The sequence below is a fragment of the Aulostomus chinensis genome, chromosome 3 (genome assembly GCF_037954235.1).
Source record: "Aulostomus chinensis isolate RoL2024-O1b breed Wild chromosome 3, RoL_Achi_v1.0, whole genome shotgun sequence".
Lineage (NCBI taxonomy): Eukaryota > Metazoa > Chordata > Actinopteri > Syngnathiformes > Aulostomidae > Aulostomus > Aulostomus chinensis.
In genome coordinates, this window is record NC_141322.1 from 30,351,982 (window position 1) to 30,377,180 (window position 25,199).

The 25,199-nt window shown below is 47.4% G+C and overlaps 1 protein-coding gene across 3 annotated transcripts in view; it reads left to right on the forward strand.

The window, feature by feature from the left end:
• The first annotated feature begins 1,261 nt into the window (after window positions 1–1,261).
• Window positions 1,262–25,199, forward strand: part of grip2b (glutamate receptor interacting protein 2b) — a 203,955-nt gene continuing 180,017 nt past the window's right edge. For all 3 annotated transcript variants that reach the window (XM_086200301.1, XM_086200304.1, XM_086200306.1), the window contains exon 1: window positions 1,262–1,688. In XM_086200301.1, the coding sequence (XP_086056427.1) occupies window positions 1,634–1,688 (55 nt within the window). In that variant the 5' untranslated portion in view covers window positions 1,262–1,633. The remainder of the gene's footprint in view (window positions 1,689–25,199) is intronic.

The following is a 25,199-nucleotide window of genomic DNA, read 5'->3' on the forward strand; positions in this document are numbered from 1 at the left end:
ACCTCGGGGCAGTTCAGTTTACACTGTCACCGCTAAATGAAGTGGAAGAGCCCTTCCCACCCCCTCATCCGTGATGTCACGCTTAGGGGACATGCAGTAAACGAGCGTGACGGTGGAACGTCAGGTGGTGGCGTGGACTCTGAGCTGCTCAGCATCAGGAGCCCACTGATGTCTCACTGAGTTTAGGTATTTTTATTTCAGAGAACATTATTTTGATGTTATGTCTATCATCTCACTGCCGTCATCGCAACTTCCAGCAGGAGTTCACAGCCGTCTACACAGTTGTTATGGCAATGAATGGAACTTCAGAGCGTCGGCAGGAAGGTCACGACCTGATTATGACACCAGCGTGGGAGAAGCTCCTCCTTCTTCCAAGCACATTGCAGCCTAATAAATGCCGTTTCACCCGTTTTATTCTCAGCGTGAGCCGGGACAATCACCAGGAAAGACGCGCCACAGGTTCTAAAGACCCTCAGAACTTTTCCTCTGGCGTCGGGCTCGTGGAGCTGCTGCCTCAGGGTTGATGCTGTTGTTGTTGAATCTGTTGACGTGTGAAACGCTCAGGATCTCAGGTCGATGACCAGGAGCAACGCGTCTATCAGCTCAGGTCTCAACTCACGCTTCCCTGTAAGCCAGCAAAATAAACGCCTCATTGGTTCTCTGCCGAATCGAGCGAATACGAGAACAGGAAAGGGTTCTCGATGTGGATCAACAATAAACAGGAGTGAAGAATCTGTTCTAAAACGTCATTTTAGGGTTTGTGTTTCACTAAAGGAGCTTTACTTTTCTGGCTCTGTGGATCATCGGCGATGAAGTTAATTACAATCAACGTGAATTTGATTTGCCTTGAATGAGGGGGAAAAAACCTCAAGCAGAGAACCTTTCAACTGCAAATGAACACCGAGAGGAAGAGATGATTAGAGGCAGAGTGGAACAAGTGTTGCAGAAGAGGGATGGAGAGAGAGAGAGAGAGAGAGAGCAGGGAGAGAGAAAGGAAAAACAGTGGAAGACGAAAGAAAGTATGAAGGAGAGGATGATGACTGGACTGCTGGGAGAGAGAGAGCAGGGATGAGGGGGAGAGAGAGCAGGGATGAGGGAGAGAGAGCAGGGATGAGGGAGAGAGAGAGCAGGGATGAGGGAGAGAGAGAGCAGGGATGAGGGAGAGAGAGAGCAGGGATGAGGGGGAGAGAGAGCAGTGAGGGAGGGAGAGAGCAGTGAGGGAGGGAGAGAAAGAAAAGCAAACACAGTAGAAGACGAATGAAAGTGTGAAGGAGAGGATGATGACTGGACTCTGTTAGCAGAGAGAGAGAGCATTGGTGCCGCAGCGGGACCGACTGTCACGCTGCCTCTCAGCGGGGTCTTTACCGGAGAGAGAGCAGTCGCTCGCCGTTGACCGACAAACACACACACACACACACACACACAAACGCGCGCGCACACCGGGGCATAAACACAGTGGAGGAGGAGGAGGAGAGCAGAAGAACCGGGGATCGGTCTATTGCCGTGGCTGCTGTCGCCCTGTGCGTCATCACCTCCACCGGACAGGATCTAGCCTCTGCTGCCCTCACCACCATCACTCCTCTTCATCACCCTCTTCTTCCTCGTCCACTCCTCTTCCTCTTCCTTCACCACCATGCCTGGCTGGAGGAGAAACCTCACTTTCTGCCTGCAGCGGATGCACGAGGAAGGTAGGAGGGCAAAAACAAATTTGTGCGAAAACACACACACAAGTGGGCTTGCCTGCGTGCGTGCGCGCCAGCGTGCGTGTGCGAGGATGACGTGGGTTTCTTGCTTCTTACACGAGCTGAAATGTAAACAGTTTGAATTTTAGCGACACTTTGTCTTTCTGCTTCATGTGTTTTAGAGTTTCTGGATCGCTGGAAGTGTGTGTGGGCGTGCGCTTTTGCGCATGTGTTCTTCAGGCTGATTGAGTAGACCTACAGCTCCGGTGATTTTGTGTGTGTGTGTGTGTGTGTGTGTGTGTGTAGCATGCGTGTGCGCGGAGACACGCTTGGTCTGCTCGATGCGCACTCGTGTCACCACTGGTTTGTTCCGCCGTTTCAGTGGAGAATGCGCGAGGTTTCTGATGCTGGCAGGTCAGAGTGCGGCTGTGTGTGTGTGTTTGAGAGAGAGAGAGACCGAGCGAGCATGAAGCATGAAAAAAGGAGGAAGACAGTGATGATGTTGGTCAGTTACAGACTGTGTGTGTGTGTGTGTGTGTGTGTGTGTGTGAGAGAGAGAAAGAGAGAGAGAGTGTGCGGATGCGCGTGTGTGTAGAGCGCAGCTGAGTAAAAGTAACTAATGTTGCACAAACAGAACAGAATGGAGCTGAAAATGGCAGGAAGTGAGACGGGTTCCAGGCTCTTTTTGTGTGTGTGTGTGTGTGTGTGTGTGTGTGTTGCTGCTCATTACCAGAAAGCCACCAGATGCCAACCATTCAATCACATGAGTTTGAGAACGTTTTTAAACAAATAAAGGTGGAAACTTGAGTGGACATTTGTAGCTCCTGAATTAGCTCCGTCATTGCCCTGCCGTTGTGTGCAGGCATCATGTCATCACGGTTGTTGCTCTGCATGTCAGTGGAAGGGTTTTTCACCAGGGACAGACTCACTACTTGGAGTCTGGAGCTCACGAGACGCTTTTTCCTCTCCTGCGTCACTTCTTTGTGACTCCAGGATGCAGAAATAGCCAGCCATGTATATTTAGCTTGAAGCTAACGGTTCCGCCAGCTAACAACAGCATCTATGGACGAGCCCGTGTCTGTGGATGAGCCGTAAAGCACAAACACTTCCGCTTTGGCTCTACCGTGAATGAATGTGAGTGAGCATGACCAGCCGGTGCGTTCGGTTGAAGCCACTCACTCACCCTCACTCATTTTTATGGTGATGTTGACCCCTGACCTCATATGTCGGTGTACTTTGGTCTACTGTGGCACCAGACTGTGAGATACTTCTCATGTGGAGGAACTTAACCCCAACTGCATCCAAAATGTAGAACTTCTCTTGAGGAACCAAAGAATTGCGGTTCGGATGGGAGATTCTTCCCAGAACGTGTTATATAGTGACATGATGAAATCCTGGCATTCCCAAACTTGGAGTCCTGCAGTACTCATGAATGTACCTGACAACTATCTGAGGAATACTGAGCTTTAATGCCACTAATAGATGGACTTGTAGACCTTGTACTCTCTGACCCTGTAAGAATGTGTATCCACTGGAAATCACCTGAGAGGTAGTGCACATTGAGGAGTGTGTGTGTGTGTGTTTGTCACTGTAGACGTAAGCGTGTGTTTATTTGTGTGACAGTGAATCAGGTATTTGCCCAAGTTGTTTATGAACTTCCCCTTCCGTGGTTTTTGAGGACCATCAGCAGTTTATAACCGTTGTCATGAGGCTCAAGTGTGGGCAAAGACATCGTTGGAAGGTTTAAGACGAAGTTCAGGCGTTAAGCTTCGTGGACGACACGTACAGGCATAGAATGTCCTCAAAAAGACAGCAGTACAAATGTGTTTGTGTGTGTGTGTGTGTGTGTGTGTGTGTGTGTGTGTGTGTGTGCGTGCGCGCACAAGAGGGAGACATGAAGGGAGATGGAGCGGGAATAATGTTTGCTCATGGTGTGTATGAGATGCAGCTTTTAAATTAGTATGCCGGCTACATGGTGACCCTGCTGTCCAATGAGAACTGTCTCATGGACCCATCAATTGCTGTTTGAGGCCCCTCTATCACCCGTCCCTCATTTATCATCGCCGGCACTTTGCGGTGTGAAGTTGATGGAATATCGTGCGAGTCCTCCTCCTCCTCCTCCTCATCCTCATCATCCCAGGCTCGATGGAAAACCCGCATGTGCCTTTGAGCAAGGCAGGAGACCCCTGTCTGCTGAAGTGGAGCTTCCTAGTGGGCCACAAGTGCATCATTGTTTGAAAGAGACCCGACTTTCTAAGGACCCGGTTCCAAATGTCTCTAAAACCAATCATATCTGAGGACTAACTGGTTGTCTTGCTTTGATCCTGCTGGGTCAGCCAGCCGAGGTTCGTTCTGAGATGGTGGCATTTCCCAAACCAGCTAATTACCACACGTATAAATATTGATTCCAGTTGCAGAGATGATAAGCAGTTACGTTTGAGTGTGTCGTTGATTCTTGTTGGTCTGAGGGTCCCTGGCTGTAGCACCAGCGTCGTATTCGAATCTCTCAAGACCATGATGTCACGTTTATCCTGGTGTTACGTTGTGGTGAATGTCTGCACTCAGACGTGCTCAGCTGGCTGTATTTTGCCAAGGTGGGTGGGGCTAGCCCTGGTGGCGAGTAGGTGAAGCTAACGTTGGTGGGTGAACCTGTAGGGCCGAGCCTGTGACTGCTGCACCTCCGATGGGCTTGCATCTCGTTCACCGACAATGAAAGTCCACACAGGAGCTGCAGCGAGTGAGTGTGTGTCTCACACAACACAAGACAGACGGAAGAAGAGCTACAAAAACACAAAATGGCTTCACTATAATTCAGTCATGCATTGTAAGTAATGTTTACGCTGATAAAACAAATCTAGTAACTTTCCTTTTAAACTTCTATGCATCGTTAAGCCAATAGGGTCACACCTGTGTTGCGTATGGTTTTTGCTTCAAAATTACGTGGTTATGCTACACTTCCATTTCATGTGCGAAGCTAAGTAGCGCTTTGTTGCGGGTCACAGGCCCCTAAAACACACACAGAGAAGGGTATCCATCTTCCTGTCTGGCTCTGGGGAGTCAACATTTACACACACACACACACACACACACACACACACACACACACACCATAAAAGGCATGTCCCTTGAAGGTGCAGATGGCTTTCTAAACAAAATAATTCAAATAACAGACAGAAAGAGTCAAAGATCATGAATAATCTGAAATAAAGGAGGCTGTCCCTTCTTCTCTGAGTTGTAGCTGTGTGTGCGCGTGTGTGTGTGTGCGCGTGTGTGTGTGTGCGTGTGCATGATTGTATGTACAGTCAAAACAAAATGACCACTATGTAATGCATTTATAAGTAGCTTCTTTGCTAGCACCATGTAACAGTTGATGGATCAAAACATCCCATTCCCATGCTGATAGACAGATTATGTATAAACAAGCTCCTTGATGTGTGTGTGTGTGTGTGTGTGTGTGTGTGTGTGTGTGTCTCTGAGAGCGACGCCTTCATCCATTATGCAGGCGATAGAAGGAAAATTTAAGGCTACAAACAATAACAGCCTCTATGATCCTTCAGAGCCACAAAAAAAGAAGAGGTAAGAAACAGAGAGAACAAGATGCACATGAAAAGAAAGGCAGAGATAGAGAAGGGGGGCAAAACAGGAGCGTGTGAAGGATAGACAGCCTGGTTTCTAGTCTTTATCAGCTGAAAGAGGAGACCCCATTAATCAGGACACTAGAAGATCAAATTAAGTTGGAGAGCAAGCCGGCGATTACATGTGAGAGCGTAATAAACTGTGAGTGTGTGTGATTGAGCTCCAACCTCAACAACCGCTTTTAATAAGGCTTAGTGTTGTGCTATCGCTAATTGATGGGGAGAGAGGTGAGAAGCCAGGAAATGGGAGCCTGTCCTCCCAAGAAAAATGAAATGAAAAGTCGTAAATGGAAGTCATTTAAGTGACAGATGTCGCCGAGCCGCTGCTGTAATTAGAAACTCGGAGGACGAAAAAGTTCCGGGAGTAGTTGGAGCCATTAGTGGGTCAAACATGCAGCGGTGGGTGGAGTTTGGTGGAGAGAGCTGTGTGTTTTTCACAAAAAGTCACGCTTTCTCAGTCCTGCGTATTTGGGTGGAAGTAGCTTGTGACATCTGGTAATTCAGCTGTAAAAATGCATCTCCCAAATGTTCACATGTAGAAGTTTGAGTGCTGCTGGCTGGAATCCACCTGGGGATTTTATTCTGTGTGTGTGTGTGTGTGTGTGTGTGTGTGTGTGTGTGTGTGTGTGACACTATCTTAGCTCCTCCTGCGATTTATTATCACTACCATTTTCAGTTGCTGATGTTCCATTGGCAGCGGTGCCAAGGAGGAGTGTGTATGGGTCCTGTTAGGAGGAGGAGGCCAGAATAGGGGGGGAAACCCGGAGGTCAGAGGGCAGAAGAGCACTGGGACCGTTGACCACGAGTGACATACTACCTACAAGAGCTATACCCAACTAGTACAATCATCTTTTTGTAAACTCAGTCTACACACACACACACACACACACGCGCGGTGACAGAGACTTGAAGTTCATGGTTCCACACAGCTGGAGCTGGAGACCAGAACCCTTCTGATTAAGAACCACTCACCCTCCAGAGCCACAGCAGCACATTTTCACACTAAAAGTATTTTTCTTATTTACTGATCAGGACAGATTGACACTCACATGGAATAAACTAAGGGTCCAACTGCAGAATAGGGATGGGAATCGAAAACCGGTTCTTTTTGAGGACCGGTTCCCAGTGTTTCAATTCTTTGGAATCATTTGCCACTTTTGCTAACGATTCCTTTTACCGATTCCAGTGGGCACGAATGATGTCACCACGCATGTCGCGCTGCTCACGCAAGCTATGCAACGTGCGTGGTGACATCATTCGCCAGTGCAGCCAGCAGGGGACATGGCGCCCAAGTGGCACAAACGCTTTAAATTTAAGTTACATTTCCCGACAAACGATGACTACATGGCAACTTGCAGTACTTTCAAAGTGGATACTTCATCAAAGGGAGGACATACTTCGAATATGCAGGAACATCTGCACACACAGCCTGCGATGACTTTGATGAATGTGGCGTTTTCGATCTGCTCCGGAGCGAATCTCAACCCAACAGCAGCAGCAACGTTAGCACGTCCTCTGCTGTTAATACTGCAGGTAGCTAACCAGCTAACACTGCCTAGCATGTTAGCGCCACCTCACTGTTGGGTTTGTAAGGTCATGTTACTTCTACCTGAACAAAGTTTAATCGACCTGCTTGGTCTCTTTTTACCAAATGAGAATGGATAAGAGAACCATAAAGAACCGAATCGTTAAACAGAATCAAAAATGGAGTCATAAAAATCGTATCAATTCCCATCCCAACTCAAGACGGGGTTTAAGATCGCATCAGCTTTGAGATTTGTGCTTGCAAACTGCCCCCCCCCCCCCCCCCCCGGCGAATGTTCAGGTGTGCAGAGAACCAAGAGGCCCACTTTTCACAACGCAGATTAATTTCCTCGGATGCGTTTTGTAATGTCTTCTGCACAGACGTGTCAGTTCCTGTTTACGGGCTCTGCACTGTCTGTACCCAAGCGTTGGACAGCGTCTCAGGCTGCCTGTCATGTGGACGGAGCTTCAGGCACATTGCTCCAACATATTTGTCCCTTTTAACGTTTCCACATCTTGCATTCGTGCATTTCCTGAATGTCAGCATGCTGCGGCGTATCTGAAAGGGATTGTTCAGATGTGTGGATGAAAATATTGCTATTATCAGTCTGCGGGAGGCAGGCAGTTTCATTTAATGGAAGGGCAAAGGTCGGGGTGTAAAGTCTGCAGTGTATCAAAGGGAATTTTTATCAAAATATCCTGTCAGACCGCTGAGAGTCTTCACCACCCGCGCAGCGTTAATGCCTGAATCCAGCCGACTGGTGCTGTGCGATAAAGCCCACCAGGCATGTATCACAGTGTGTCTCCATGGTTTTGCCCCAATTGTCCAGCCCCTGGTGGTGATACTCTATCCTGTCAGTGTGTCCTCTATGTTACTGCAGCTACGTGTGGCGTGTTCAATAACCGTGCAGCTCCAACAAGATTGGAGTGGAAGTTTAATGATGAAGGGAATATAGGACGACCCAGGTGGTACTCAGCCAGTTGTACTTTCAGCAGTACTTGGACGTTTTCAGTAACGTATGTCGAGTATTGTGTTGTAGTATGTGCTGATGAGTTCCTATCAGGACCGGAGAGTTGTGATGTCCTCCAGCCTCCATGACACCGAGCGGAGGGGATGAAAACTGGAGCTTTCATGTGAGGACATCTCGGGATCATTCATCCATCAATCATCCACCCATCATCCATCCGTCCATCAATCATCCACCCCTCATCCATCCATCCATCAATCATCCATCCATTAATCATCCATCCATCAATGATCCATCCATCTATCCATTCATCCATCCGTTCATCCATTAATCATCCATCCATCATCCATCAATCATGCATCCATCCATCAATCATCCATCCATCAATCATCCATCCATCAATCATCCATCCATCCATCCATCATCCATCAATGATCCATCAATCATCCATCCATCCATCAGTCATCATCCATCCATCATCCATCAATGATCCATCCATCAATGATCCATCCATCTATCCATTCATCAATCCATCATCCATCAATCATCCATCCATCCATCCATCAGTCATCATCCATCCATCCATCCATCATCCATCCATCATCCATCAATGATCCATCCATCAATGATCCATCCATCTATCCATTCATCAATCCATCATCCATCAATCATCCATCCATCCATCATCCATCAATCATCCATCCATCCATCCATCCATCATCCATCAATCATCCATCCATCCATCCATCCATCAGTCATCATCCATCCATCCATCCATTTTCTATTCCATTCATCTGTTAAGCTTCGGGGGGGTGGAGCCTATCCCAGCTGACATTGGGTGAGAGGCGGGGTTCACCCTGACTGGGTCACCAGTCCCTCACAGGGCCATCAGGAGCAATCAGGGGTTCACTGCTCAAGGACACTTGGACATGGTCACCAGGGGAAGTGAGGATCAAACCAGCAACCCTTCGGTTACTAGACGGCCACTCTACCTCCGAGCCACGCTGCCCCACCATCTTGGGAACAGCATGACGGACTTCCTTTAAATATGGAGGAAACGTCCACCAGGACTGGAGGATGACCTCAGGTCAAAGGTCACTGAGACAGGCCCATGCTGCCGCGTGGCCGTGGAAGCGTCTGGACTGCAATGCAGAGCTACAGGCGCAGCGTCTCCATCCGTGTGCTGCTTTATTTGACAGTAGTCCGGCCCGCTGCTGTGGCACAGCGCCGTTACGTAGGTGAAGGTATTGATTGAAATGTGAGGGCCAGGAAACAAAGGTGAGCGGCGTCAGTATTACAGGTTCCAACGCCGCGCCGTGCCAGGATTCATGATGCATCTTAATCTCATTTGTAGTCAGTTGTGTCTGTAATATGTAATCTTGTTAAGGTTCCTATGTGGACGCTGCAAGAAAAGCTTTTACCTCGGCGTTTTGTGGTGAGAATGTCCTCACACAGATGCCAGTCACAACCTGTGTGTGTGTGTGTGTGTGTGTGTGATGTGTGAAGAAGGCATGTAGCCGTAGGTTAGCAGTGGGCGAGCGCGGTAACGCTGCTTCAGTCATAATAGGATCTGATGATGACTCATGCACAGTGAAAAACACTCTTCTCTTCCCTCCTGTTGTCGCCTCTTCCTCTTTTCCCTCTCAGTCTCCCTTTTCTTCTCCATTTCCCATTTCCTTTTGTTTCATTTATTCCTCGTCTCCTCGCTTTCATGGTCTTCCCACCTCCTCATCTCACCACTCATCATCCCCCCTCGCATCTCATTTGTCTGCTTCAAGTTGCTTGACTTTATTTCTTCTGCCCCCCACATTGTTTCCTGTCTTCTTCATGTCTTCTTCCTGTCTCTGCTTTTCATCCCATGTGGTTGTTTAGTTTAGTTTTTCCTCTCAAGTGGCTTCTTCTTTTGCTTTTCTCTCACTTTGTTTTCTCTTTATTTTTTTACTTCCACTTTGTCTCCTGTTCATTTTTATTCAACCTTCTATTACTTTAGTCCCCCCCCCCTCTCTTTTTCCGGCTCTGCCTCAGTGTCCTACAGTAGATTAAAGTGTTATGACAGAATAATTTCCTTTTCACCGTAGATTTTTTTTAAGAATTTGAGTATTTGCTTAAGTCAGAGAAATGTATGACATTTTTTCCTGTTGTAGTAGTAATAATAATAATATGATGACAATAATGATAACAATAATGATAACAATAATAATAATGATAATAATAGTGCACGCTGAGCCTGAGATGACATCATTGATTCAAAAAATATCTGTGTTGGACTGTGCAGCACCATGCTAACCGTTAGCGTGTTAGCTCCGGGGTGGTGTTCCCTTCTCTGAGGTTCTCTCCAGCTGCACGGCTCTCGCTTGCCCTGCTGCTGTTCCGTAAGAAGTCGCTCGGTTCTGAGAATATTAGAACACTGGATTTATGGCTATAGGTCGATGGAAATACAAAAATGCCGACACTGAGCGAGTCGGCTGTGCCGCTCCGCCTCGTAACGCCCCACTTCCCCTCTGTGTATTACACACGGTCTCCTCTGGTCTGAGATCTTGTCCGTGTTGTAGTAACTTCTGCAACTGTAGCTCCACATGCTAGCTGCCTTTGGTTAGCCTTTGTAGCCTATGCCACGTAAATAGAGGTGTTGACATGGACGCCCGGTCCTGGTTCTCCTGAGGTGGGCGGTCTCTCACCAGCTGATGTAGAACTCCGCCTTGAGATTGTGTGGGTAGCCTGCGAGGGTCGGTGTGCTCAGTGGAGCTGAACTCGGTGCGTTCCTGTGGGTTTGACAAGGTCGTACACACATCCTGTGAATTACTGAACAAATGGTAGATCTGGGCGATGTCCCGGAGATTCAGGGGAGGTCTATTCTTATCGTTGCTGCTAAATTAAGAGCAGGACTTTCAGTTACAGTAGCCTACGTCATAATTGACCTCATCCAGACACAAGCACCATCATCACGTCCTCTCCCTCTTCGTGACAGCAGCTCCGCAAAGATAAGTCAGACGTCTTTCCTCAGACATGTCGCTAAAGCGCTGAATAACAAACTCTAAGTGGTCACCTGCACTCTTATTAGCTGGAACAGAGTCGAACCAGGACCCCTGCAGATCGCCTCTCAGCTTGTGGAGCCACACATACGCGCTCACTGATAGAACGGTGCAACTTCCCCCCTCGCCGCCTGTTTGTGCCTCGCTCTTGATTAAAGTCTGTTGCGCTTGTCCTGGCTTGATTGATTTCTGAGAAACTCCTGTGTGTGACTGAGCCCCACCCCCCCCCCCCCCCCCCAATTTGTGAGATTCGACAATATGACTCATGAAACAAACACACTGGTGTTGTGTTGACAAGTTTTCTTTCCTTTATTCCAGGGAAAATAAACTTTTGCAGAGGTCCATGGTTTCCAAACTGAGATTAGCTCCTTCCTCTTGGACAGGAGATTTATGAGCAGCAGAATGAAATCATTTGCTGGTGTGTGACCCAGTCGGCAGATTTTTAAGAGCAGTGTAAAGCATTGTTTCATGACCGAACTCCTCGTGGCGAGGCCTCACTGTTCTCTCTCCCCATTTGTGTTATCATCGGATGGCGTTCTCCTATGAATCAATTGCCTCCATCATCACCTTGGCCACGCTTATCAATCCCGCTATGTTGCCATCTTCCCCTCCGCTTTTCTCCAGCAGCTCACCTATCCGCTCTGCTTCTCCGTTTGGGCTCGATGAAGTCGCCCGCAGCGTGACGCCGCCGTTCTTTGCACCTTTGTGAGTCTTTGATATTTTTTTTTGGAGGTATCAATTCATACTATTGGAAATGATATCAATACTCATTTTCCCTTTTGTCAGTACACCCCAAACCAGGTGAATTTCAATCAAATTCCGCAGTTTCCGTTCATCTACATCATGCTTGTGTTCTGCAGCTCCACCTGGAGGGTGCAGGAGGTGATGTTTGCACCACAGTGCAGCGTTAGTCTGTGTGTGTATGATCAGGTTTTACTTCTCGGAGGTTTCCCCAAGTCCTCATCTGCTCAGGGACGCGGTCTTGGAGTGCTCTCTCGTTCCTGCGTCTGTGGATTTGGTTTACGGAGGCGAGCAACGGAGGCGAGACTCTACAAATACCGGGAACATTGAGGACTTGGGCTTCCGTGGCTTCACGCAGCCCTGCCAGGCCACCAGGAGGCCTCGATCATGTTCTCATCTCTGCTCTTTGCCGTGGTTGTTCCACTGCATCTGCGCGGCACCTAGAGCTCCATGTCCTTCCCTGTCCCTCGTCCACACTGGCACACACACTCGTCCGACTGCTCCACGCGTAAAACAGTCAGCTTTTCAATCTATCTGCAATCATGGCTGCCATTATCTGCTGGCAGAGGCAATCATTTGTCTTGAGCAGGCTGCTTCATCTGCGCCCCTCACTCTGTCCTAAATTTAAATTGCTGCATGCCCGAATACGCCAGCAGCCGCGGCCCCGCTTCAGCTTCACAGCAACGCTGTGCTACAGCCACGCCGTCCTCTGCAACCCCTCCCAGCTGTGTCACGCTCTCCCCCTCCACCATACCGTCATATGATAAATATGCTATTTACGGATCGGTGGTCGCTGTGCTCTCTCTCCCTTCTTCTTCTGAGCCCTGTTCTCTCTACCCGCTGTTCCACCACGTCCTTATAAATGATCTTCAGTTTTTCTACATACAGAACACACATTTATTCAGAACGCGTTCATGTTTTCCTCATCAGTGATTATGAGCTGATATAAATATCCCCCATCAGACGATGCTCTCATTCAGAATTAAAAACATACTGACAAAAAGATTATAAATAGCTCACATTTCACTCAAAGCAGGGGTTTACACCTTTCTTTAAGACCTGGAACCGTGACAGACGCTTTTTTTCAGTTCCTGCGTGTCTTGTACATTTGGGGACGTTGACTTTCAAGACTCTTGATCTTTCTAGAACTTTAACCAGTGCTGCCTAAACCTGGCTGCCTGGAGCAGTTGTTGGGTTTCCCCTCAACTCTGCTTCTGTTCTGTTTGGTCCACAAACTTCCTTTCCTCCTGTATTGGAGATGCACATTTACCAGTGAGCAGAATGCAGAGAGCAATTTATTTCCTTCACGGCATATTTGGAGGAACAAATTAATAGTATAGAAACATGATTCGCGGGAGACACGCTGGCGAAGCTGCTGCTCTTACTTGTCTGAAATGGACTCACCTCAACAATGGTGGGATTATTAATGAAGACACCAGTTCATATTGGGTTGTTTTTGTTGGGTGCGTCAGTCAGAGGTCTGCGAATCATGTCATGTTGCAGCCCCACTCCTCTGCTGTAGCCTCTCTGCTAGGTTCCAAAATCCTGCCGCAAGTTCTGCTACATAAGCCAGAGCTCAGCAGTATCACAGATAAGTGTGTGTGTGTGTGTGTGTGTGTGTGTGTAGGGGTGGTGGTGGGGCTTTGGTGGTGGTGAAGAAAAAAATAAATAAAAGGAACAAGTGTGACTTGGAAAATGAACGGAGAAGAAAAAAAAAACCCTCTAAAAAAAAAAGTTAATTGAATTTTAAAACGCGCTTTTATTGATCCGCTGGCCGAGTGGCGCGGCTGCATTCCAATGCTTCCAAAGGTGGAACCGCATCACGTTCCTTTTCTTTTACTGAAGACAAAAGACCAGGGAAAAAAAACCCATTCAACTATCAAATTATAATTTGAAAAACCAAACAAGACTAGATGTTGGGGTGAAATGTGGTATACTGTATTTACAGGTGTCAAGATTATCTGTGCCGAAACAAATTTGATTAACTTCAACATTTTGTACCTTCTGAAAAACAACATGGTGAATGTGGACATTTATGGGTTGTTGTGTTTTTCTACCAACATTTTGCCAGTAACTCATAGCTTCCGCAGTTTCCTGGTCATGAACAGCAGACGATGATCAGAACTGGCTGATATGAACCCTGGCCATCCCACTGGTACGGACATATCTAAAATACGGGCCAGCTTCTGGGCTGGTGTGTTGCATGTGTGTGTGTGGCTGTGAGTGTTGATCCTGCAGCACGTGCATCCTCCAGCCAGCCAGCTTGGATCGTCCCTCCGTCTCCTGAAACGCCCTGAAACGACTGGTGACATCACTTTGTCAGAGAAACGTCCTGCAAAGCTCCTGACGCGCCAGAGATTTAGATCCTCCTGAGCAGGGTCCCCCCAAAGCCCCCTGAGGGGAAGCAGACGTGCTGTAGAGTAACAAGCATGTGCACATTCACCTGAGAATAAATGTGTGTATGCATCAGCACTTCCTGTTGGATTTTCACAGTAAAAGACCTGAAAGACTCTCCTTTTTATACATATGTATATTTATTTATTCATACATATATAAATATATACTTAAACTGATGTTATGTACTGGTGGTTGTCAGCAGTTTTGGGGTGTGTTACTTTCCGCCAGTCACATGGAGAGGTGAATCCTTCCACCAAACACGCACACGTGTATCCTAAAGCGACCGTGTGCTGAGCTCTCCGGGTCAGCGTGTGTCCGGCCCCTTCTGCTCTGCAGCCTTAATTGCCGGCTGACCTACAGACGAACGAGCCGACCCTACGGAGAACTGGGCCTGATGGCCTTTTCTGCAACACTGTGCATGAGTGCGTGAACCAGTGTTATTTGTGACGGTGCATGGGGATCTGTTGGTGGAGGCTTGATCTGTGTGTCTGACATCTTTCTAAATGTCGGTTTGGGAGAGGTCGTGTGTGCCTGGCCTTGTTTATCTATATGGGAATGTAATGGTGTGTGTGTGTGTGTGTGTGTGTGTGTGTGTGTGTGTTAGGGCTGCAGGGTATATGCATTAGACGGTAGCATTGATAAAAATTTGGCCTATGGTAGAGGTTTGCACCGTTCTATCGTCGATGACGTCATCGCACATGCCTCAAAATGGCTGTAAGCAGCGGAGCAGGAGGAGCTGGTCAGAAAGAAAACGGTGCTACGTCCAAGATTTGGACCTGGTTCGGACTTAAAAGATCGGATGTTGAACAGAAAGCAGTACTTTGCAAGATGTGGCGAGTGACGGTGACGGCGAACTGAGGCGATACGAGCCGTTGATTTGACCGTTTGTTTTGCAAGATAGAAAACGATCTTTTGTTCCTCTTCAGTTTTTTGTGTTTATTTGCAATGCTTGGTTTTAATTTGAGTTTGGAGCTCATTATAATTTATATATTATAAAATAAATACATGTATATATATGTATGTATATGTATATATAGAGAGAGATATAGATATATATTATATAATATATATCTATATGTATATGTATATATATATATATAATAATTTTTACACTGACATCTATACTGCGATACAGCATTACAGTGAAGGGATTGGATTCATACCATGATATGATACCGCCTAGCCGTGGTGTGTGTGTGTGTGTGTGTGTGTGTGTGTGTGTGTGTGTGTGTGTGTGTGTGTGTGTATTTAGTATGACCCCGTGCGTGTTGTCACTCCACTTCTTTATCGGCTCTCAAACTGATTTGTTTCACGCTGATTTCATATTGGCCTGATAGTGCAGCTCGTGTTCCAACCACAGTTAAACAAATCCCATCTCCTCTCTCTCCTCTCCTGAGTCTGTCTCTGTGTAACGTTTGGCGTCGCCATCTGCTTAGATTAATGGAAGCAGACGATGCACAGTGAGTTTCCCTCTGCACAAATGCCCGTTGACAAGATCGGCACTGGAGCCACTTAGACTGATGGTGTCAGCGCTGAGAGTCGGCTGGTGGCTGCAGATACTGCTGTCTCATCCGGGCTTCTGGAGTTCAGTGCCTTCCTCGGCTCAAGTGTGATGCAGAAATGTCACCAGAGTTTAACCTCCACAAACGCCAGCGAAGCGCGAGCCGCTCTTAACTCTAAACATTCCGAAATTAACATTCCTGCTCATCAGGTGCTGTGGAATTTGTTCACGATGGTACGTTAATGCATTCCGGCTACCTTTTCATTTCCCTATTTAATATAAAAAGATGGTAATTCTGCAGAACTGTACCCCCCCACCACGCTGGCAGTGATGCAGGTGCTGTTTGTGTCTGTGCAGATGCTGCCGCTGGCTGCATCCCTTCACCAGCAGGGAGCGCCGCATGGCTGTGGCGCCACCGGCCCTCTCTCGGCTCGGCGTTGGTGCGGTCGCTACTATCAGATGCTCTCATCGGGAACTCGACCTTCCTGTGACGCTGACCTTTCGCGTGTGATTGGGGTCGAGTCAATTATTTCCCTCTTGTCGTTCATCCACTGGCACGTGTTGAGCTCCAGCGGATCGGTTCCTTACCTGGAATGTTGACATTGGAACGCTGCATAAAAGTGTGTAAACATTGATCACCTACAACCTGGAAATCAAAAGGATCCAGACGTATCGATCACAGGGGGGTGTGTGTGTGTGTGTGTGTGTGTGTGTGTGTGTGTGTGTGTGTGTGTCAGAAACAGGACAGAAGCGAGTGAGTCGTTTAAGAAGAGAGAGTAGAATTGAGGTGAGGGGGGGTGATTGTACCCTTGCTACTAACAAGCTAGCAACTGAATCACATGACTTCTGTTCAGAATTTTTCAAAATAAAGGCCCCCCCCCCCCCCCCCCCCCCAGACAGCTCAGGCAAGACCTTCATGATGAAGCATTACTGCCTTTACTTTGAAGCTGCACCAGCCTGATGTGTCAAAAAAGGATCCGTTGGTCATGAAAAGTATTGGAAGATGAGCAGCACCAGGGTAGAAATATCTCTTGCAATGGCTTCTGGGCTAAGTAGTCCTTAACTCCCAAGGTAATTATGCGCAGTCTTGTATCTGTGACCTTTTCTCAGTTTTCCTCTTACCTGTTTGCAGCAAATCAAATGTTCCTGGGTGGCTCCTCACCTGCTCGCTGCTTGGTTTGCTTCCTGGTATCAAAGTCTTTATAGAAGGATTTCCTCCAACATGAATGGAGGAATTGAGTGAGAGATTTACTTCCCGTACTGGAGCTGTTCTGAAAGTGGGCGGTCACTCCTGATCCATTTAAGAAACCGGATCAGAGGATGAACAGGGGACACATTTTGGCTGAGGACGACTAATAGTTTGTCAGAATCAGGCTTATAAAAGCACCCGTTTATCTAAATGTCAACGTATTCGCTTCATTTGAAGTCTATAAAGGGAAACCTGGATGGTGCGTGTGCTTCCGCTGCTGGACCGATTTCAGGCGGTTCCTTAATTAGGCTTCTGTTAATTGCACACCCACATGCAGCTTATAAGTCAATTATAGGTTAAACTGATTGTAGGCTATGGAAGAGAGTACACACACACACACACACACACACACACACACACACACACACACACACACACACCAGTATGTGTCACTGCCTGCCTCCCCTCGTCTCTCCCTCTTTGTGCCAAACTAATAATTCCTCGGTGTTGAATTGAAAAGAAATGGGGCTTTGTGTGTGTGTGTGTCTGTTTGTGTGTGTGTGTGTGTGTGTGTGTGTGCGTGCGTGCGTGTGTGTATGTGTGTATGTGTGTGTGTGCTGATACATTCATTTCCATTTAGTCACGCAGTAAATGTTTAAGTGACATATTTCAAAATTGCAATGGGCAATCAAACATTTGCAGAGCATAATTGCTAGTTTTGGTTTAGTTGTGTGTGTGTGTGTGTGTGTGTGTGTGTGTGTGTGTGTGTGTGTGTGTGTTTGAGAGATATCCCTGAGTTCTGCAACTGTACACAAACTTGCGTAACTCACATGCTGAAATTACTCGCTGTGATTACAAAATACTGCAGATTTCGGTGATATAATTAGACGTCTGTTGCAAACACGTCCGCAGCTTCTCGATGTTTCACCAAAATAATTTCACATCCTGATGGATGAACGTGAAGTTCTGCCTAAATCCTCTTCATAATCCTTCACTGTGTCGTTATAAACCTCATTGTCCTTTTTGTTTTTTTGATTTTCCTCTCCGTCTTGCCAGGTGAGTTCATTTTTGACGAAGGCACCGTACAGCAGAGGTACATTTCTCTCTCCTTTAGTAACTCTTTCCCCGCCCACCTTTTAAAGTGAAACTAAGGAGAATGAAATTCAACCTTTCAACCTCCAGAGAAGGTACAAATAAACAGGGAGTTTATAAAGAAAAACAGAGCTTCAGGTTTATTTTTCCCTTTTATGAGCCCACTGGACATTTAATATCCTGCTTTTCTGACTAAAATATGTGTGGAAACAAACCCATTTTTCACATTGTTCGTTCATTTCACTATTTCAGCTCATGTTTAACAGCCATGAGTCTTATCCAGCAGCGCCTTAAGACAAAGATCAGTGAGGCAGGAAGATCATAGCTTCAATATCTAAATCTTACTTCCAATAAGTAAGTTCAAGTGTACTTGTCCAAGCGTACTACAAGTTGCACTCATGGCATGTCTGTAATTGTAGTATTTCAATACGTCTTGGGGCTTAATAGACTCAGGTTTATATATATACACATATATACATATACAGTATATATACTTCAGCTGGTTTCTACTAAATACTACACAGAATTGTGAAAGTTTGGACGTGTTACCTCAGTAAAGACTGTTAATGTACTGTAGAGGAATCGTTTGGTTACAAAATAAAAGTTTAAATGGAGGCAATACTCCATTTAGGAGGAGACTGAGAAGGAGGTACTGCTGCTGCTACTACTACTACCACTACTACTACTACTACTGCTGCTGCTGCAGCATCAACATGCTTAGCAGATGATAGCAGCTCTGATGTGAGCAACCCAGCAAGCCCACAAAGTTAGCTCACAAAACAAGCTCACATCATTTACAGCTCTTGGCTGAGGTGATACCCCCTGCAGTACTTGTACACACTCAGTGTGACCAGCCGGCGGTGATGATTTCTTGTAAACTGACTTGCAGCCTCATCGGCGTTCCTTTTACAGTCTTGGCCGCTGGTGTCCCCGAGGTTATTATAGATCGTGCCTCAGGGTGTGGCCTGCTGGGTAATAAAGTGCTGAGATCTCAGTCTCACATCTGGAATGAGTAGCAGTGCTGTGGCCAGAAAAGAAGTTCAACCCAAACGTATATGAATATTTGACAGCTGTAAGCTGTGCTGGGGGATAGGATCTCCTGTGAGCATGTCAGCTTTCCATGTTTCCCTCCCCCAAAATGTCAGCGCGGTGATTTTCCGCCCAAAAGAAATTGCTGCATTGCCGAAAGACAACTGTTGCAATTATGTTGCTAAAATATGGAAGGGTTTATACGGCCCAGTAGTTGAGCAGCCCTGATGGATCCAGATGACCTTTTAAAGTGGTTTCATAGCCAGTTTTCCCAAAGAGGAATAACTTGCTGGGGAACCCAAGAGGCCCGCTGCAGTTCTGTGCGCTCGTTCAGTATCGGCAGCCAAGTTTAGCACCCAAAACGGCTGGAGGAGGGAGGCCGGAACGGCTCCGTGCCTCCAGGAGGAGGAGGTTTTCCCTCAAAGTACATTTTCACACACAAGTAGAATATTGACCTCCAAGAGGCCAGAGGTGCACATCTTGACCAACAGAAAGGGTGCAGTCTCTGGGGGTGGCATTGGTCAGAGGTAGAGTGGCTGCCCAGTAACCAGAGGGCCGCTGGTTCAATCCTCGCCCCAGAGGCTCTGTTGGAAGCGTGTGAGTGTGCGTTTGGATGAGGCAACATTATAAAATGGCTGAGTGCTGCTGAGGCAGTAAAGGGAACTGCTTTACTGTCTTACTGTCAGCTGTCTTTCACTCCCTCAGCGACAAGTATTTGTACACACTGGTACCTCAAAAGTGTTGTGGCGGTCACCAGACCTGTAGCAGAACATACTAGCAGATATATGCACTCGTCCCTGATGGCTGTCCAGTGAAGGGTTGCTGGTTTGATGCCTGCTCCCTCGTGACTGAGGTGTGAAAGCTTCACTTGAATTATCGACTGCAATTCACCAAATAGTAAAGGACGGCACAGTGAGATCGTCCAGGCTCGACCGTCCAGGCTCGACCCAGACTGGAGGAGATGAAAGCCAGCTTGTAAATGGAGCTGACCTGGAGGCCCGGTTCTCCTGGGCTTGCTGGGTTCTTCTAAAAACCCTTTTTCCTCATCTGCTAAAACAGAAACGTGTTTGTCAGACACACTGACAGCCACACTGAGCAATCCAGCGCTGATCAGCTGAGAGTGTGTGTCAACATTCTGAGTCAGTATTGCAGTGAAAGAAATTTCTGCTGGCATGTTTGACTTTTATGGTTTTGTTTTGTTTTTCTTCTTCCTTTGCCAAGATGTCAGACTGCAGTTTTCACTCGCCGTGGATGCGTTTCTGTATCCGGCCTCTCCCAGGGACACGCTGGAGAAGCGGCGTCCTCAGCCAGTCACACACCATTTTTGCATCAGTGGTTAAGGTTCAGCTTAGTCTCCAAGAGAGTGATGTATGTGCATGTAAGTACCCACAAGCGACGTGTGTGTGTGTGTGTGTGTGTGTGTGTGTGTGTGTGTGTGTGTTTGAAAGGGAAAGTCAGACTGAGACAGTGAAGCGGAAGACGATATCTGTGTCAGTGTGTGACTGCCTGCATTTGCTTGTTCATGTGTGATTGATTGAGTGATTGTGTTCATTTGTGCCAGTAGAAATCTCTGTGTGTAAGTGTGTGTGAGTGTGTGTGTGTGTGTGTGTGTGAGTGTGTGTGTGTGTGTGTGTGCCTCTTCTGCGGCAGCTTACCTGTTTATTGAAGCATATTCACAAGGAGAAAACAGTTTTTTCCTTTTGTTTTTCGTGCAATTATTTTCGACACATCCATGCTGCTGCTCACTTCAAGCTCCAGGCCAGCGATGGTTTCATCCAGTCAGAGAGGCTTTTTGTGGAATGTTAATGTCTCGTGCATCATTTTCTCAGCTTCAGACGTGACGCCCGTTTCAGTTCAGGCAAATCCCAGATTCAGTCCCATCTCCAGCATTGCCTCTTTCTCCTGGTGTCATGTGATTTCAAGTCATTAACTGGAAACAGCATGGATGTTTTTCCCCACCGTGCTTCTGCATGTATGACGTGATCGGTTGTCAACTCGGCGAGTCCCAGATCAAGTGCGGGTCCCCAGTCTGGAGCTCATCTCGGTGATTATTCCACCACAACGGTCTCGTCTCTCCTCACAGCGCTGTGTCAGCCCAGCGGAGACCGACAGACGCACCCCAGATTATCATTAAAACTGGCGAATTCCTCCTTCAAATGAGCAGAGTCAGATGGAGCGGCTGTGCGTCATCCATGTCTGTGCAGGCGCTTCCTCCTTAAGGAGCAGGAATCCATTCGTGCCGGAGCATCCAGTCGTTGTGCACTGAACAGCTGCAGTCAACAGCGCCGCTCATGGGATTGATTGATGGGCTTGTCAGGTAGCATCACCCTGGAAACAGACAGGACAGCTAGAATGGTTTGATTCCAAACGACTTCGGTCACCGTTTTCGCTGCATGGAGTTGGTTTTATATCAACACATCCGATACTTACCCAGAAATACCACAGTGTGACCTTTGACGTCTGAAATCGTTCATTCACCCCGGAGTCCCATCAACAGGACTGGGGCAGATGAGCGAGCTCACAGAGCCGCGCCGCCTCCGGCCCGCCGCTGGCGCCGAGGTACACCAATGTAATTAGAGCGAAAAACTGAACTGGGCTGAATTTTACATATAACATTAAAAATGTGATGCAGCAATGAGACCAGAGGAGAGAGAACGACGCTGCCTCCTATCAGGGAATGAAGAGTAATGAGTCGTGAAGGAGAATGATGGGAAACACGGTAGAAATGACACGTCCCGCTGCGCCCAGGAAGTTGTCTGCATCTCTTCTGGATGCAGCTTTCAGGGCAAAGTGAGACATTCATTCATTAAAATATTGGCCCTTTTTTTTCCCTTCTGCGCTCACAGGCAATCGTTCTGATCTTCCCGACAACAAAATACAGATTGGTAAACTGGTTTTCAGCAATCTAGCGATTATTAAAATGGCTCATAGCAATCTGTTGTAGCAAAGCGACAGGCAGTTTAATTTGTGTAGACTCGGGGAGGAGATGGAGGCGGATGGATGTCGGATACGCGAACAGATGCATTTGTTTGCCGACAGTCTGGGAGCAGACGGAGGCCCGCCTGCAGTTCTCCGGCCCGCCTGGAGACACGGAGGGAGGGAGAGAGCGAAGGAAGACCATTACAGGAATGACCGAGACGAATTTCCAGGGACAGGATTTAGACGTAGGGAAAGAAGCAAGACGAAGGTGGTGATGAGTAGGTGAAGGAGAGAGAGAGAGAGAGAGAGAGAGAATAATGTGGCATTGTGTCAGATGAACAGCATCCAATCCCATTTCATCCTGACTTCAAAGGCTCGGAGCAGCAGGGAATCAGAGAGGAGCTGAAAGAAGGTGGTCACCTGCACCTGAACCTGGACAGTCACACACTTTTAACATTAGAGTCATTTTAGCTACAGCTTTTATCCACAGCGACACACACACACACACACACACACACACACACACACACACTTGCAGGATCTCAGGTTTTCTGCAGTGTTCTCATTGAGGCGAGATCTCTGGAAGGCCTGGAGGGAATCGCTCCAGAGTCGCCACAGACGTCCGCTGGGACTCCAGGATGAAGTGAAAATATTTGCATTCAGGTGGAGCGCTTTTGTTTAGCTGCTGTTGGGGGGTGGAACTGAACCACACCTGAGGCCCAAGACGGCTTCGTAAAAACACATCACGAAGACCGAGTTTACATGGACGTAAAACACATTTTTATCACCCCGCAGTGATTGATGATATTTTCACATTATTTTCCTTTTTTATTCTCAGAACTCTTTTTGCGTCCTGCGTGTCAGGAGGAGGCTGCCGGCGGCTCCTGAGGTAGAAGTTTTGGTGTTCAGCCGATGACGCGAGCGGACCCTTGGTCTGCGCTCTCCGTCCATGTCCCTGTTGGTGGTGGTATTAGTAGTATTGGTCATAGGAGCAGGAGTAGGAGTAGTAGTAGTAGTAGTAGTATCAGTGCAGGTTTTGGAAGATGGTGTGCAGGCTCTTTAATGCAGGAAGAACACTTTCTACTCCTGCACCCCCCCCCCCCCCCCCCCCACGTTTTTGTACCTCCTCTGCTAAGAAAATAGAAATATTTGTCTTTTCTCTCGTAGTTTTACTACATGAATGTGTGCTGTTGTCTGATGTTTTAAGAGAACCTCAGACAGACACACGGGGACTCGTTATCTTTATGTTCCCATTATGGACATTTTATTACCCACTTATCTAATAACATAAAATGTGGATGTTTTATTTCATTTTGACAGGTTTTACATTACGTAGCAAACTTATTATCAGCTGGTGTTGGGATGAGCGAAAGAAACTGGAAAGATAAAACACACACACACACACACACACACACACTTATCGCTGCCATCATTTGTGGTGTGCTTGTACTTATTTGCTTTTATCTGTTATTTTATTTTATTTTATCTGTGCTTCTTGTTGTGGGATCTCAGTAAAGAACTCTCTGACAAACCTGTTTTGATAAGAGCACTGAATCAAACTCGGCTCGCAGGAAATAAAAGAGCCGGAGAGGCGTTCAGAGAGCCGGAACAGACGGAGGAATCTAGAGGAATTTCATGAAAACTGGTTATTACTACTCTGTGTCATGACGTCATCGTTTCGTGCACTTCTGTCATGGTGATGGTTGTGAAATCAGGATTATTAACGTTATGTCTTCACTCAGAGTGAACTTGACCTTCGACTGCCGACATCTCCTCCTCCGTCCACCCACGAGTCTCGGGGGACACTTGAGCCAAATTTGAAGATTTTTAGTTCCGCATTTTGTTTTTGACGACCCAGTGACAAAAAACCCCAAACACAAAAGCAATGGATTTGAACAGGAGAACGATAAGCTGGTAGGGAGGAGGGCGAGAGGAGCTGGGACCTACAGCTGAGGAGTCGCCTGTCCCCCTCCTCGCCGTGTCACCTTCAGCGTGCAACTCAAATATTTGGTGCAGCTGCTGGGGAGGCAGATATACGATCGCCAACACCTGTGTTTGACAAGTAGAAATGTCCTCTCTTAGCCTATGAGGCAGCTTTGCCCTTTAATTTGTGGAAATAAACCAGCATCTGTGGTGTTTTGGTAACCGTCCAAACGCTCCAGTGGAGCTGATCAGTGGCCGACAGAGACTGCGGCAGGACCGCTCGGCTCCCAGGTGTCAGTGCTGCCTGAATGCAAAAGCAAATGGAGCAAGACAAAAACACACGAGCATCCACAGACAGTTTTCCCTTGCTAGTTTAAAAAAAAAAAAAAAACACGAGCAAAGCAGAGAAAATTAGAGGCAAAACTTCATTAAGAATCCTGGGAGAGTTTGACTTTGATGTCAGGAATCGTTTTGTCTCAGTAGGAGTGTTCAGCCTATCGCAGTGGTGAAGGAAACCTTTTAACCACGGACAAGGCAGAGGATGATGCAAGTGTTTGTTCATGTGTGATCACACGTTAGGGAACATCTCACAAAATACAGAGTCCTGCTCACAGTCTGTGTGTGTGTGTGTGTGTGTGTGTGTGTGTGTGTGTGTGTGTGTGTGTGTGTACAAGAGAGCTCTCTGTCTCCATGCAAACAAGTTGCTGTTGATGCATATGAAAGCTTCCTGCTCACTAGAGGAGGAGGGCTGGACGTGGGGTCGCCTGGCCCACGTTTGCCACAGGCCCCCCCAGCTGGCTTCAAACGCTCCTCGTCACCACACCGCGCGTCCGTCACTGACTAAGATTTCGGCGTAAACTAAGTCGACGCGTGACGTTGATGAAGTGACTGGCAACTCTGAGGGGACGTAATTCCTCAGAAGCTGTGGTGGAGGACTCGTCCATGATGACGACAGCTCGGCCCCCCTCAAGTGTGCTCTGCTGCAGTGGACACACGGGACTGGCGATGTCACTGTCACGCCGACGTGCTCCTGGCGCCGTGGATGTATTTCCTGTTTAGTTTAGGGGTTAGAATGCAGGTGTTTAACACTTGAGGAGCGAGGGGGGGGGGGGGCTGATTCTGTCCTCGGCACGGTGAGAAGGCCGGGACGGCTAAGAAGAACATCAGCTGATGGGTCGGGGGAGGAAAGTGGGACACGCCACAGACGTTCAGACCAGAACCGTGTGGTTGACTTTGCTTTTATTTTTGAGATTTCTTCTTGTAGTTTATTCGACTAAACGTATATGAGAGACACTTTGCCAAACTGTCAGTAATTATTAATATTATTAAAGGTTGTCAGAAGAAATGTTTCAGAAAACTCAACTGAGGCTGCAGCACAGCAGCAGGCATGTTTCATAGATCTGACGTTCCTAACGTGGACGCTGATGCGGCCACGATGAGCTCGTTCCTCGTGCGGCTGAATGATAGTTAATGGATCATCAAATGGTAAAAGTTCCGTATTGATGCGGTCCTTTGCTCATCTACCGACCGACTGAAATCTCTTTCCGGCACGTCTCCGTTCACACAC